This window comes from Myotis davidii, unplaced genomic scaffold, assembly GCF_000327345.1.
Source record: "Myotis davidii unplaced genomic scaffold, ASM32734v1 scaffold13, whole genome shotgun sequence".
Classification (NCBI taxonomy): Eukaryota; Metazoa; Chordata; class Mammalia; order Chiroptera; family Vespertilionidae; genus Myotis; species Myotis davidii.
Window position 1 is genome coordinate 231,728 of NW_006286243.1, and position 16,115 is coordinate 247,842.

The 16,115-nt window shown below is 49.4% G+C and overlaps 1 protein-coding gene across 1 annotated transcript in view; it reads right to left on the reverse strand.

Annotated features, from left to right (window-relative positions):
* CLSTN3 (calsyntenin 3) overlaps positions 1-16,061 on the reverse strand; it is a 24,634-nt gene extending 8,573 nt beyond the window's left edge. The window contains exons 1-14 of the mRNA XM_015559940.1: positions 15,684-16,061; positions 13,375-13,412; positions 13,227-13,287; positions 12,578-12,773; positions 11,066-11,274; positions 10,678-10,827; positions 10,231-10,416; positions 9,495-9,776; positions 8,548-8,660; positions 6,176-6,338; positions 4,769-4,822; positions 3,782-3,939; positions 3,497-3,645; positions 263-489 (exon numbers count right to left, since the gene is read on the reverse strand). Of these exons, the coding sequence (XP_015415426.1) occupies positions 263-489; positions 3,497-3,645; positions 3,782-3,939; positions 4,769-4,822; positions 6,176-6,338; positions 8,548-8,660; positions 9,495-9,776; positions 10,231-10,416; positions 10,678-10,827; positions 11,066-11,274; positions 12,578-12,773; positions 13,227-13,287; positions 13,375-13,412; positions 15,684-15,747 (2,050 nt within the window). The 5' untranslated portion in view covers positions 15,748-16,061. The remainder of the gene's footprint in view (positions 1-262; positions 490-3,496; positions 3,646-3,781; positions 3,940-4,768; positions 4,823-6,175; positions 6,339-8,547; positions 8,661-9,494; positions 9,777-10,230; positions 10,417-10,677; positions 10,828-11,065; positions 11,275-12,577; positions 12,774-13,226; positions 13,288-13,374; positions 13,413-15,683) is intronic.
* Between the last annotated feature and the right edge of the window lie 54 nt (positions 16,062-16,115).

Genomic DNA, 16,115 nt, shown 5'->3' on the forward strand with positions numbered 1-16,115 from the left:
TATTTCATTTGTGTGCGGCTCCTCTTCCAGACCCGAACCCTGAACCACGCAGAACGTGGAGGGAAACACTTACGACACCGTTACCCAACAATTTCCATCCACCTGTGAGCCTCCTACAGGCTCTTCTTCCTAATGGTCTGTGTCTCTAGTCAAGCAAATGCAGGATGAAGTCGCTGCTCACATCCAGCCCCAGATTTTCTCCCTCACTCCGGTGCTAGACAGGGACCCTCGGGATGACCTCACGCTCTGGGGTCATCCTTACCTGTTCCCTGCCAACTCTCATCCTTTTTGGCCTCCACCTGGTGAGAGATGGAGCAAGTGATCTGAAGGTCTGGGAACAAAGCGACCCCTTCGGATCCCTCGAAGTCCACAGCTGGGCGGGCAAAGTGAGCAGTGCCACTTAGCAGGATCTGGGGGGCATCAGGCTGGAGGACAACCACGTAGCCCTCCACTTCAGGGATGGAGACGCAAGACTCTTCACTGAAGCACCTATGTGAGAAATGGGGAGAGGCAGCTATGAGCCCAAAACCCCTCTCTTATAATCTATATTCTCTTTCATCCCTCTGGGCCTCCACCTCTACATAGAGCAGCCCATGTGGTGAGGGGAGGAAAGGGGACTAGTGTCTCTGCACCACCACCACCACCGTCACCCCCAGTAGTAGAGCTGAAGAGAGAGATACTGTCTCTCATGAAGATGCTACTGCAGGAAAGATCAGGGACACAAGGTCAGGCAACCCTAACCTAAGGGGATGACCACATCATCAATGTCTTACCCCAAAATTATGGAACATCTAGCAAACTTGTATTTTACAAGCTGAGCTTACAAAAATGTACATATATACACATACAGTTCTTTATCCAAGAGGTGCTTTTGTGTTCAGTGCAATATCTGGCAGAAATATGCCCCAAAATATTCTACCACAAAAGGAGGTGGGGACCTCCTTGATGAGTCTTGTATTGACTCTCTTTTAATATCAGAGTAGCACACTTTGGTAGGTGAACTAATCTGACTACCTGGGACCTGCATCCATCTTCCCATGAGCCTCACTGGTCTTGGTGCCGATACAAACTCTCCCTAAAAAACTCAGCCAGGCTGACCCAACCAACAGCACAGCAGCTCAGAAACATGCTCCCAGGATCCCCTCTAGCCCCATCCTATATTCATAAATAAAACTCCTCACAGCATTATTTCAGCTTTAGCTCATTTTTTTTTTGAGGTGCTGAAAGAACTTCTAGATCAGCGGTTCTCAACCTGTGGGTCGCGACCCCTTTGGGGGTCGAGCGACCCTTTCACAGGGGTCACCTAAGACCATCGGAAAACACATATATAATTACATATTGTTTTGTGATTAATCACTATGCTTTAATTATGTTCAATTTGTAACAATGAAATTGGGGGTCACCACAACATGAGGAACTGCATTAAAGGGTTGCGGCATTAGGAAGGTTGAGAACCACTGTTCTAGGAAAGGGAGTATAGCAAGCTGGTAGAAATTCAAGAGCTATGGAAAAAAGGACAAAGCTAGAGAAAAAGATGGGGTAGCATTTGTTCTGGGGTTAATGCCGCAAGTGGATGGGCTTTCCAAGAAAGAGATTTAAAAAAATAATAAAAACTGAATGGTTGCATTAACCTGGCTTTAAATGGACAGAGGCCCAAGAACTGAACACTGGAAGTTAGGGAAGCCACCTGAACGAGGGCAAGGATATGCATCAGAGAAAAGGAAGTGCTGGTAGGTATCTGTCTCTCCCTGCTTTCTCATTCACACATGCGCACAAATACACAACCTCTATGTTTTCTCCCACAGCCTCAAGTATTAGGGTAGCACTAACCACCCACATGGAAGCACCAGAAATGGGGAAATGAGAGTGTGTTCTTTCTTTTCTTTTCTTTTTTTTCTTAACCTCAGAAAGAAAACAACAGGACCCCTCTCCTGTACGAAAGGATCAGTGTCAATTCCCAGCCCTTGTATAAGCCTCTTCCTGAGCAGACAGAGGTAGGAGGGATTCAGATAAGCCCATCAACAAAGGGGATGTCAACTCCTCCCGTTGTGGGACTCCTCTTGCAGAGCTCCACCCTGAGCTGAGACAGAGCCCTCCCTTCTGACTTGGTCCTTGGCTGACTGAGGAGGATTAAGCCCTTCTTAACTGGAGGACAGCCCTCTGGCAACTAGGGTTCTGACTATAACATGATGGGACACATCCTCAGCTCTGATCTGTGCCCACATGACTTCATTTACCTATGACCTTCAACTCCACATCACCCACCAACAGCCAGATTACCCAAAGCCCCTGCCCCTGCCTTCCACTGCTCTAATTGTGAGGCCTGATCATTACACCCAGTCACTGCCTAGGGCTCAGAGCTCTCTCATCTCTAAACCCACTCCCCTCAAGTTAGGGACAAGTCAGTGGTAGTAATCTTCATACAGTTTATGGAGAAACTGAGGCAGCGTAAAGAAGAGAATGCTTACACAAGAACCCTGACTCCTACATTGTGTAATCCACCCACTAGATGGCAGTATATCCTAAAACTGCCCCATAAACCTAATAAGGGGTGAAAGTCCCTTATAATAAGAGCCAACATTTGCAGAGTAGGCACTGCCCCATAAACCTAATAAGGGGTGAAAATGTTGGCTCTTATAATAAGAGCCAACATTTGCAGAGTAGGCACTCTGCCAGGCGTTTGATCTGGATTATATCATTTAGTTATAACAATTCCATGTGTTACATTCTATTGTTATCCTTGCTTTATAGCATGTGTTCGATGTGAAAAAGCTAGTAATATCTGTGTCCATAACTATTATGTTCCATTACCTCTCAATTAATCTGTATTTTTTAACACCAAATATACTTAAACCTTGAAGTAATGTATAATTTTTCTTTTAACGATTTCAAAATAATTCACTTAAAATGCAAAGGTCAGCAAACTTTTTCTGTGAAGGGCCAGACAGTAAATATTTTCAGCTTTTTGGCCATACAGTCTCTGTCCCAACTATTCAACCCTGCCACCACAGTGGAAAAGCAGCCATCAACAATATGCAAATGGACAGACATGGCTGTGTACTAATAAAACTTTATTTACAAAAACAGGCAGCAGGTCAGATTGAGCTTAGATCATCCACTTTGACCTTGCAAGAGTTTGATGAGTCAAGGTTTAAATAGGTAAAGCACCTAGAGCTATTTGCCCGATATCTTCAAGGTAATGAGTATTGAGTCAGAATTAATAACAGCCCTCCCACCTCCCAATCCAGTTCCATCCCTGTCCCACTTTACGTATCAGCAGAGAGCCACCGAGAAGTTTAAAACCCCCAAGTCCTGCAAGTGTGGCTCAGTGGAAAAAGTAATGCATCAGTTTCTGGGAAATCAGTCTAGTCCAGGCTGTGTCAACCAAGCAGGTCAAGTGTCCTCTCCCCATCCATTAACTGAGCTACCCTGACCGCCAAAGGGTTCTGACCGCCTGTCCCTACTCTGTGATTTTCCCGCCCCACCCCACACTCACTTGACGGCAGTGGTGAGACGCAGGGGCCTGACGCCAGGCGTGGCAAAGCGCAGAGTGTTCATGTAAGCCACATGCTGCAGGGCATGGTTGAAGGTCTCCACATCATCCCCCTCCAGGGTGAGCAGAGACTGCGAGGGGTTCACGTGGACCTGGGTCCCAGACACAGACACAGCTGAGAGCAGGCCCAGGAGGCAAGAGAGGAAGGGAGCCGAGGTAGAGAGGTGGGACAAGGTTGGGGAGCTGGGGACATGTCTGGAAGGAGAGGGCTGGAGGAAGGGGGTATACCTTCATGCCTTTGCCCAGGCTCTCGAAATCCCTATAGTCCAGCCCCTCCCGACATGCATAGAGGCACTCGATGACCTCGCGGCTCTCCAGGCGGCCTGAGCGCACGCTGAAACCAGCCAGGTAGCCATGAAAGTAGTGGTGGATCAGCAAGGGGTCTCCTAGGGCAGGAACACAGGGGCAGAGGGGAGGTGAGAAGAAAGGAGGAATAGACAAGGAAAGGGACTAAGAGAAAGGGAAAAGAGAGAAAGGGCAGAAGGCTTGAGAAAGAAAATGCAAAGGAGAAAGGTGGGAACTAAAAGAAGGAAAGAAGAGAGATGAGAGAGAAATGAGGCTAAGTGGGATATTGGAGAAGGCAGAGAGAGAATCTATAATAATAAAAACTAATATGCTAATTAGACCAGATGTCCTTCCAGACGAAGGCGGGGCTGTGAGGGCCAAGGCAAACTGCTACAGCTTGGAGGATCAAGCCCCTTGCACAAATTTTGTGCATTGGGCCTCTAGCACAGAATAAAACAAGGGGAGAAGGGGGTGAAAAATAGAAGCAACAGAAATGAGAAAAGCTTCCAGGACAGGGAAAAAGGGAAGAAGAAAAGCAAGACTCAGGGAGGAGAGAGGAGACACAATGAGGAAAAGGAGGAGACTGCAAGAGAGGGCATCTTCAGAAGCATGCAAGGAGACCGGGGTGAATGTGTGTGAAGCCACAGATGCCCAGATCCTCCTGTGACTGACTCCTGCCTCCTGCGTTTCAGCGAGAGAAACCCTTTACTCCCTTCTGTAGGCAGGATGGGACACCCAGAATCCAGCCAAACTCCATCTGGCCACTCACCAAGGAAACCCTACCTTGCTGTAGTTCTCAGAGGCTCTGCCCCCTGGTGGCATGGGAAGCAGTAACTAACAAGGCTGAACAGGATTTGGTGTGGAAAAGGGAGCGCAGAACAGAGAGTTAGGTGAGAACTCTCTGGTCTCCAGTTCTTATACACAGAGTACCTTGTGAGGCATCCGTACTGTTATCTCCTTTTTCTTTCTCCTTGTTCTTCTCCTCTGGAGGAGGAAAAAAAGTGGCAGTGAGCTCAAAGTATTTGGTGTGGAAAAGGGATCGCAGAACAGAGAGTTAAGGTGAGAACTCTCGGTCTCCAGTTCTTACACACAGAGTACCTTGTGTGGCATCCGTACTGTTGTCTCCACCTTTTTCTTTCTCCTTGTTCTTTTCCTCTGGAGGAGGAAAAAAAGTGGCAGTGAGCTAGGCCTGGTGCATGAAAATCGTGGACTGGAGGGGGCGTTCCCTCAACTCAGTCTGCACCCTCTCACAGTCCTGGAGCCCTCAGAGGATGTCTAACTGATGGCCTAGGCCTGCTCACCACAAGGAGCAGGCCTAAGCCGTCAGTCTGACATCCTTAGCACTGCCGCAGAGGCGGGAGAGGCTCCCGCCACAGCCACTGCACTCACCAGCTGTGAGCCGGCTTCTGGCTGAGCAGCACTCCCCCTGTGGGAGAGCACTGACCACCAGGGGGCAGCTCCTGTGTTGAGCGTCTGCCCCCTGGTGATCAGTGCGTACCATAGCAACTGGTCATTCCGTCATTCGGCCGTTCAGTCGATTTGTATACTAGCCTTTTATTGTATAGGATTGGTTGTTTCCTGGATGTGCTACCGGGGATCAAACCTGCAACCTTGGTGTATTGGGACAACACTCTAACCAACTGAGCTACCCGGCCAGGGCCCCAACCCTTTTTTTGTTGTCTTAATCCCTCAGGTCTCTAGTATAGACAAACCCTCAAATATGTTGCTGAGGAAACACAAATTCTGGTAAGACTGACAGACACACACACTCTCCCAGAAGGAAAAAAATAAATGAAAGAAAGAGCTTAAAGTTGGAAGATTGATGACTCTGAAGGATTATTGCCCTCCAACAGGGTAAAGGGCTGTGGAAATCATAATCACTGTGATGGGACAGAGTGGAAACTGGCTGAAGTGACAGAAATATTCCCATGATGCCTGAAAAGTAAATTTTTCCGTCAGAGGTGATGACCAGTTGAACAGGTAGGAGATATAGGGGGCTGTGGTGGCCACTGGAGATCTTTTTGAGTCACCTTGCCCAACTGTCCTTGCTCCTTCACCAATTCTAAGCCACTAGAGCAGCGATGGTGAACCTTTTGAGCTCGGCGTGTCAGCATTTTGAAAAACCCTAACTTAACTCTGGTGCCGTGTCACATATAGAAATTTTTTGATATTTGCAACCATAGTAAAACAAAGACTTATATTTTTGATATTTATTTTATATATTTAAATGCCATTTAACAAAGAAAAATCAACCAAAAAAAATGAGTTCATAGGTTTGCCATCACTGCACTAGAGGCTCAACCTTCAGTGTCTTCATGGAGCAACTCAGCGACTTACCAGTCCAGCAGGCCCCGATCATGAGAGCAGGTTCCTTTCGGGGTGGGTGGATGAGACCATTGTCATGGATGAGAGCAGGGTCAAAGGAGATGCCATCAGCATAGAGTGTGACTGTGGGGAACTCAAGGTTCAATGCATAGTGGTGCCACTCGTCATCGCAGACCTGGGGGAGGAGGATAGGGGCAAGAACCCCTCAGTGACTTCATCTTCAGGGAACTAACACAAGGCACTGCCCCTTCTCCTAAGAATCAAGGGACAGTTCTATCATCGGGACTTATTGCCTATCCAGCTCAAGGAATAACATCCTTGTGCAAAATCCATCAGGCAACCAACCTAATACCTAAAATTCCACTCTTCAGGTAAATCTTTAAAACTATAAACATTTGTAAAAGGAGTAACATGCTATTTTGTGAATTAACTTTTCCCAAAATAATTTATGCTTGGAACACGCTGAACTCTTTCCTACTTCACGGCTTGTACATCTGTTTCTTCTCTGCCTAGAACACCCTCTCCTACCAGCTATTTCCCACCCTACTTACTTTTCTCCTCAGTACCTTCCCTGAACACCCAATGTCAGGTAAGTTCCCCAATCTTTGCCTTCCCCTTTTCCCTACTTCAGTACCTTACTCTTTCAGAGCATTTATCACTATTTATCATTTTTATATGTCTGCTTACTTTCTAAAAATATATCTCCAACTAAACTGTAGCCTTAATGAAGGCAAAGATTTTGACCCATCTTATACTCCATTGTATCCCCAGAATCTAGCAGATTGACAAGGACTTAATATTTATCTAATAAGTATTTTTTGAATAAATAAAAGTAAAATAAAAATAGGAGTAATGTTACCAATATTAGCAACATGGCAGAAGGTCAAGAAATAGCAAATGGCAGACTATCTCTTTTAAACAGTACCACAAAAAGCAGAAGCTTTTGCAAACAGTCCTCAACTATCCAGTTTGTGGGTTTTCCAGGCCCTTCATTTGCCATTCTCTCTCTTCCACTTCCTGCCTTTTTTCAGTCATTTGCTTAACCAGCCACTCCACCAGGGCTTGCAAGAAAAATAGGAGATGGAAACCCATTAGTCTCCACTAGTCCTTGTGGTTAGCTTGGAGAATGCAACTATTGGCTCAAGAGAGGATTTTACTGGTTTCTTTTGTGGGGTTTTGGTCCATTTTTACTTATCCTTCATAATCACGGATAATAACAATAAGAAATAACATGTATAGAGTCTTTTCCAGTCTATGGTCATGTGTGGAATAATGACATTTTGGTCAACAAACTACCATATATATACAATGGTGGTCCCATAAGATTATAATGGAGCTAAAAAAAATTCCTGTCGCCTAGTGACATCGTAGCTGTCATAACATCAAGGTGCAGCACATTGCTCACTTGTTTGTGGTGAAGCTGGTCTAAACAAGCCTACTGCACTGCCAGTTATATATATAATAACTCAAATAGTCATGTACAGTACATATACTTCATAATGATCATAAACAACTATGTTACTGGTTTATGTACTTACTATACTATACTTACTATCATTATTTCAGAATGTAGTCTTTCTTCTCATAAAAAAATTTTGCTGTAAAAAACTGTGAACTATTATGCCAGCAGCAGCCTCAGATTTCTCGCATTTACCGTGGGTCTTGATTGCATCATTTTCTCTTGTGCTTGGTTTAACCTCGTGTGGTTTTGCACAGTAACATGCTGTACAGGCTTGTAGCCTAACCGCAAGAGGCTATCCCATATAGGCTAGGTGTGTAACAGGTTTCTGTAAGTGCACTCTGTGATGTTCACACAATGAAGAAATTGCCTAACAACGCATTTCTTAGAACACATTCTGTCGTTAAGCGGGGATAGCAGTGTTAAGGTCTATCATGTCATTTAGTCCTACAACAACCCTGAATATAGAATTCTTATTATCCCCATTTAATAGGTAAGTAAACTGAAGTCTAGACATATTAACCAAGTTTCAGAGCTAGTAAGTTCCCTGGGCGGGACTCAAACCCAACCTGTGTACCTCAGAATTACTTATTTTCTCAATTACAACATGCTAACTGCTTGAGAGTCAGAAATGTGTACTATTAAGGTTCTTGATCAGAAAGAGATTAAATAAAACAAGGGGGGGGGAGGAAATGGTGTGTTGGGTTTGATGTTAGTAGTCATTTGTTTCCTATTTCCTTTTAACCCAGGAATGCTTTCTGCAGGAGACAAGCCTTGGCAATAGAAAACAAAAGAACCTAGGGGTATAATGGTGAGGAACAGAAAGAGGGGGCATGGGCGACCCAAAAAACTCAAACCCCTGCCCTAGGCCCCTCCTCCCCTGAAAGCAAGTTACATGCACCCATCTCTCTGGCACTGGCCTCACCTGCTCCAGCTTCCAGAGGAACTTGACGGGGCGAGCACTCTCCAGCAGAGGCCAGTAGAGGAAGGAAATCCTGCAGCCATGGACCGTCAGTGAGTAGTGAGAGAAGCCGTCCTCTGAGGACAGAGGATGGGGATGGGGGTCAAATACAGGGCCTGGGGCAAAAACAGGTTCAAAGCACCAGAAGGGAGAGGACACTGGGTTCTCTTTGCCCTCTCATGCACTCTCTAACTCCTGCATTCACTAGTCTTCTCCCCCCAACACACACACACACACACACACACACACACACACACACACACCCCTACGCCCAGCTCAGGTGGTAACTAGAGCTTCTTGGGCACTCTGATTGGCTGAGGGGGGACACCAGCCAGCCTGTTCCACCCAGATCATTATGGGTCCTTTGGTTAATACAAACATCACTGGTGACAGTCCTCTTCAAGTCACGATATATGACCTCAGAGAAGTGGCAGAAATGAAAGAGCATTTGAAGCTGAGCCCCCTGACACCCGACCCCCAGAAAGGTGTGTCACACAGTTGAGGAAGGAGATGTACTTAGTGATGGAGCCAACTAGCCCTTATAAGAGGAAAATGGGTAGAGGCAGAGGAGAAAGGATGGGGCACACCACCACCCAGGCCTTTCCACCATAGTGGAAGGGTTTCAATGGGAGCAGATTCAGGGGGCAGTCTATGGTGGGATGCAGGAGGACTGGGCACCCCCAAGTGAGAATGGCAGTGAGCAGTCCCACTGCACTCTGAGAGCAGTAGGATCTCAACCTCTCATGTTGGGAGCCAATCAAAGAATTTCAGGAACTATCAAACCTAGCACTGCCATCTTACAGATGCAGCAAGAGGAAGTGACCCATTCACAGTCACAGACTGGACAGTGACAGAGGCAGACAAGAAGCTAGGGTTCCCACTCTCCGGCCAGTGCCCTGAGCAAGGCTCACCGTTCTGGACAGTGTTACACACGATGGTTTCCTCTTCCTTCTTGCCCTTATTGGGAGTTACACCATGCTTCATCCAGAAGGACAGGGTAAAGTGGTCACTGAGGCTGTCCTGGGGCCCCGAGCCCAGCCCAGCTGTGCCACCCAGGGGCACCTGCACAGCTTGGGTGCCGTTGAACCAGTAGATAAGACTGCTGTCCTGGCTGTAGTGCACTGAGAGGCCTGCCGTCCAGTTGGCATTGGGGCCAGGCATGGGCAACAGATCCACCTCCCCAGTGGCAGCACCTGCAGGAGCCCCAGAAAGCACACACGTCAGAGCTGAGCAGCAGCAGATTTGGAACTGGGGAGCAGGCAGGGAAAGGGTGACTAATGAGAAAAAAATCTCCTACAGTTCATCTCACCACCTCTTCTGGCCTTTCAAAGACAAGAGAGGAATTGACCTCTCTTTTAGGAATACCTCTCCAGTTAACTCATTCTCCAACTCTTCATCTCTCCCTATCATTTTTCCACAATGCATCTGGTGATCGTTTTGTGCTACAATTATGCATCTTTGCCAATAACATATTTATTTGATCTTTGGATCACAAGAGCTAACTACATGCCACAACCCCTGTGAATACATACACCTGTGCATGGACAAAGGGAGATATAATGCAGATTCTTACGAAAGAGGTAGAGGAGGGTCACGTAAAGGCTCGGGGGGAAGGGGCAGGACTAGGGGTTGGGGATGCACACCCACCACAGAGTTTCCGCAATGCCCGCTCGGAGTAGTTGTCTCGGTCACAGCCTTTGGCCACGTGGCTGGTCTGCAGCTCGATGGTGGCCTGTATATTCCAGAGAGGCTCATCACAGGTCTCCAGGCGGATGCCAGGGAACAAAGCCAAGCTGCCGGCACCCGGTGCATATTCAATCCTTTTGTTCCAGCCTGCAAGGGGGAGAGGGAGAGGGCAGTGGAGAGACAGAAGAGGAAGGCAGCCCCTCCCGTCTATCCATTCTGCTCTTGCCATTCCACTGACAGTCTCAGCCTCCTACAAAAATGGCTGTCCAGGGCGGACAGTTACAAGCCGGAACCTAACTATCCCTCCCCTGACTCCTCGCCTAGCTCCCATGACTGTCAGAAGCGACAAAAAGTGAGGTGAAGGTAAAAAATGATTCACAAGGCGAGTCACAGAGCAGGGCTCCTCACCTTGCCAGCTGGGTTTGCAGGTGGGCTTCACCTGGATCTCCACCTGGGCGTCATCTGCCGCCCGCTTCTTCCCACAGTCATAAGCTGTCACCGTGAACTTGTAGAGCTTCTCCCCGCTGTACTGCAGCTTCTCTGTGTTCTCAATGTTCCCTGGGGTGGGGACAGGGAGGATAGAGATGGTCAGAAGCACTAAAGAAAACCTAGGGAGACAAGGGGGGGGCGGGGGGCTCAGGAGCTAACTAAGCAGCAGGAAGCTGAAAAGAGGGTATCTGGGGGGAAAATGCTCCACATCTGGAAAGGAGGGTGTGGAGGGCAGAGAAGCGGACAGCTCCGCCCTGAGATGTCCTGAGGGATGTGGGTGCACAAGGTGGGTGGGGGCTGGACTCACCATCATTGTCAATGAGGAAGGGGGTGTTGGGTGTGAGGATCTCGTAGTAGCAGATCTGGCTGTACTGGGGGGAGCAGTCACCATCAATGGCTTCCACCCGCAGGATGCGGTCATACAGCTTCCCCTCAGTCACTGCAGCTCGGTACAGCCGCTCCACAAACACGGGGGCAAACTCATTCACATCATTGACACGCACATGAACGGTCGCCCTGCATGTGTCAGAGCGGGAGGAGGGGAGAGAACGAGTCAGCCATCCTCATACTGGAGACTCAAGAGAGGCACAAGCAGAAATCCAGACAGGGAATCAAAGCAGGAGGGAGGCAGTCTGTCCCTTAGCCTGGGGCAGTTGGGATGCCCATCCCCACCCGCCAGGGCACCAGACACCTCGAGGGAGAGAGCCCTCAAGGGAACTGTGCTAAGGAAAGGATGTCTGCTCTGAGGGGTAAGAACCACCCCCGGTGACACCAACACTGATTTTGATGGCTTCTGGACAGAATGCTATAGGTTGGGGCTGCCCAGAAGAGGGGTAAGAGGATTTTGTGTCCAGCAGGTCATTTCTTCACAACAATCGGATCCAATGAGATAATCAAGGAAGATACAGGGTAAAAGCCAAGTTAAAAACCAACCATGGGAAAGGAAGTGGCATTTGTACAAAAGCCATGTCATCTGTCATGAGCAGTACACAGAAGACGAGTATTGCCTTTCGTGAACAAGTGTACAATATGCATGTCAGCTGCAGCCCTCCCTGCTCAGGTCCCCACAGGGCAACCAAAGCTCAGGCTAACCCTTTGCACTGAGGCCTGCCCCTAGCCTAGATCCAGGCGCCCAGGACCCCTCGAGGCAAAGTTCCTATCTCCAAATGGGAAACTGAGTCACAAAGAGCCGTTGATCTCCAGGGCCTCTTAGCAACCCAGGAATCCTGACTGCCAATTTTCATCCAGTCTCACATGAGAAGCCAGCTTGAAACAAAGGAGTCCCAGGTCCCAGCCTCTTTCGTGCTGTAGCCAGCTCCTGCCCACCCTCACCCAGAGTGCTGTGTGTGTTATAATGGTGTGAGTGTGGTGCACACTGCAGATAGACCGGCAGGACAGTAGGAAGGAATCTACAGTGCTGAGTGTGCACCTTCGCTTCCTCCTTGCTCTCCTGGTCATCGTAACCCCCATGTATTGAGCCCATTACTATCTGTCAGGCACTGTGGTGCATGCTTTTTATACAAACCATCTCCTTTCATCTTCACAGTAACCTAAAGAAGTAGGTGACATCCTTATTTCTATTTTACAGATAAGAAAAGCAGATCCAGAAAGGCTAAGTTGCCCAAGGCCATAAGAGGCAGAGCCAGGGTTAGATCCCACTAAGTTCTACCATATAATTCTGTCTCCTGTCCCTAAACCCTATAAACAGAGAGGGAAAGGGCAGCTAATATTCAATGACTGCACCGATGGAGGATGGCGAGGGGCTTGGAAGGAGGGAGAAGACCCTGCAGCAGGGGGCACGGGACTAGGGCTTCCTCACTTGTGGGACTTCTTGGTGTTGGCTCCATCAGGGCCCTCGCCACAGTCATAGGCCTGGATGGTGAACGTGTGCTCCTTCTGGGCCTCGCAGTCCACTGGCTCCTTGGCCCGAATCAGCCCTTCTCCTGTTGCCTTGTCCAGGATCACAGCCTCGAAGGGCACCCCAGACCCATGGAGCCGGAAGCCACAGATCTCACCTGGCCGAGGGGGTAAGAAAAGATGAGGCTCTTGCACTACCTCCAGCATCTCCTTCCAGCCTCAGCCTCCCTGCCTCGGGTTCCCACTTCACCTCTCCTCCCAAACCCAGTCCTTTTTGTGCATCTGAAAGCAATAATTATCAAGCATACAGCTCCAATACCAGCTTTCCTGATCAACAACCTCTCAGAGGTACCAGGTCTGAGATCTGGCAAAATCTTGATTCATTTAACCCCTATCCTGCCCGTGTCCTCTCTGGTTGCCTTTACCCAACCACCAGCTTCAATGCAGCCCTTTCTACTCCTTGAGCCAACTTCATCTTCCACTTTCCAAGACCTCTTTCCCACTTCCTTATTGCTCTCCTTCCCAGGACCTCCCCTCTCCTCTCCTGCCCTCTACCCTCCCAACCACTTTTCTCTGCCCTACCCGCCTTGCAATCCACCAATCCCAATTACCTGCATAGCGCAGGGGGGCGTCCTTGTCCAAGGCGAAGAGTGGTGGACTTGTGCTTGTTGGCTGACCCCCCAAGGGAGAGGAGAGGAAGAACCTGTGAGCTCGCCCGCCACTCCCACACCACCCTCACTGACTCAGAAAAACTCACACTCCAGTATCACTACCCTTTCCACACCCTGCAGAAGCACCTGCAGGTGGAAAAAAATGAGGACAAGAAATCAGCTATTAAAGGAGTCAGAAGGCCTGAGGGAGGTCACAGCCTTCTCCTATGGCAGGATAGAACGTTTCCATGGCAACAGTCTGCCCTGAAGAGGGGGATGGATCTTCTAACTTCACTGGGAAACATGGTCAGAGGGTGGAGAATTTTCTTTAGGGATTTCAAGTGCTGGAGAATAGAGACTGAAGAATTCAGGAAATTGTGGTGGGCCATCAGAAGGCCCTGGGAAAGGGAAGGGATAGATGAAGGGCAGAGTTGATATTAGAAAAAGTAGATCCAGAAGTTTCCTGAGATCCTGATTGCTTATCCACTCCATCACCACTTCCACTACCCATTCAATCCTGATCCCTTCACTCTGCACTTCTCCCAGCCAAGCCCCAAACTAAGGCCATTCTCCCAGAGTAGAGGGAAGAAGGGGAAAGAGAGAATATATAGGACAGAGGGAGGGGGACAGAGAAGGGCAGCGATAGAGCGGAGGAATCAATGCCAAATAACTGGACCCAGCAGAGCCAACATCCTAAGGGATTATCAAGCTGGCCTAGAATCAGGACAAATCTCCTCCCTGCTTCTCACCCCCACAGCCAAGAGAACACACTCGTAACCAACACATTTCTGTGTTTCCCCTACCAAGGTGACCAAACCCCATGCTCCCTGAACCCCACTTTTTATACAGTCTCATGACTTAGTCCCAATTCTTGTCTCCTCTATCTACTTTCCTTCAACCACCAGCCCATTCCAGATGGATCAGCCTCCAAATCTCCCTATCTCCTACCAGACTTAGCTCAACTGTGCTTCCTGCCAGGACCAATTTCCCACTAGCCTGGTAAGAGGCTACGGGGAAAGCACAGCATCTTCCCTTCCCTTTCTACATCACCTCCCAACCCCAATCTCCACTGCCTGCTCTATCTAATCCTATCGTGTCAACCCTCAGGCTCCCAGGTACATTTATGATGGTCCATCAGCAGGACACGGGCAGAGAAAGACATCATCCAAAAGGATGTTGCCAGAGGAAACTCGTCCCAGAATGTCATGGTGAGCAAGAAATCCATTTTTCCCTCCAACCCTACCCCCAAAAGCCTTCTTGTATCTGAAAGTCTGCCCCTTTCTTGCTGATGACTACCACCACCCCTCCTCTAGTGGCAGAGGTGAAAGCCACAGGACGGTGCTCAGAAGGCAGCACAGGAAGTGGCAGGAGGCTAAAAACCCAGACTGAGGTCAGAGATTGAGGATGGAGGGGAGGCACACAGCAAGGGCCGCACTGGGCACCCTCTTCACAGCTCACCCCTGACCCTGCTCCTCTCCTCTTGGCCACCAGCTCTCTCCTTGTGTCCATCTCCTTTCACTCACTCCTAGGCTCCCTGTCTTTTCCTTCCTTGTCTCTCCCCTCCCCCTCTTCTCCTCCGTTCTTCCTGATTTCCCTTTCATTCCTCTCTCCCCCCTTTTTTTGCCTCCACTTTTACCCTTTCCAACCCCTCTTATCCCCCTCCCACGCCTCATCTCCCTTCTCCTTCTCAGCTTTCCCTCTCAGCACTCATTTAGCTCCCCCACACACCCACTTCTGCCCTTTCCTGCCTTTCTCCACCTACCTGAGCCCTCTTCCTCCACCCCTTCCCTTCTTCCCTCCCTCTTGGTCCCTCTGTGGGCCTCACCCAGCTGAATTTATCTGCTGTCTGCCAGAGAGGGCAGCTCTGGTAACCCACAACCCAGCTGCATGCAGACATAAGGGTATAGATGCAGAGGAACACGCCAAAACATACGTGCTCCGAATTGCTGAGCCGCAAGGAACAGTTTCTCCCCAGGATGGGATGGAGATGAACCAGATGGATCTGCCACGCACCCTTAGTGCACGCACACCCCAGTGAAAATGGAGAACCACCCAGAGATGTATAATGACCCTCAGGGCAAGTCCTTCCGAGACCTGAAATATCTCCAACAGAGAGAAATTGGGAGACAGGTAGAGAGAAACCCAAGATGGGAATAGGGACCAAATGGGACCAAAGAAGCCTATGGATAAAGATGGACCAGACAGGAGGATGTGGTGGTGGGGGGCGGGGGTGGGGGGGAGTTATGTTCCAAAGGAAAGGAGAAGGGGTACGTCTGAGAAAATGGATGGGAAGGGGAATGGTGGGAAGAACTGACACCTGTCATGTGCCAGAGAGCCTCATGGCTCCTGCTCACCCCTACCCACCAATGGTCTGCCTGAAACCCCTCTTTTAGTGCCCCCACCCCCCACCTCACTCACCTTTGTTACAGGAGCCGGAGGGAAGAAGGGAGGCCAGCAAGAGGGGCAGCAGCAGGAGGGTCATGGTGTGGTGTGGTAAAGGGCAGGGCAGGGCCGGGCGATTGCTCTCCCCTGGGAGCCTCAAGCCTACTGACTGCTCCTTGGGGGAGGGATGCAGGGGACCTCCAAGGAGGGGAGGGAAGACAGCGGGCAGCAGGGCAGAGGCAGAAGAAGCCTGCGGCCCACACTAGTCCATAGAGCAGACCTGGGCAGACCCCAACCTGGGTGGCGGAGGTGGGGGACTTGCAGTGGCTTCTCGTATGCTCTCCAGCCCGGCTTCCTCGCTCTTTCGCTCTCTCTCATTCCCATCCCCTCTACTGCAGGATGACGTAAGCACAGCCAGACGAAGATTGATGAGGCCATGGGCCAATCGGTTGACTGGGAGGGCCAGGT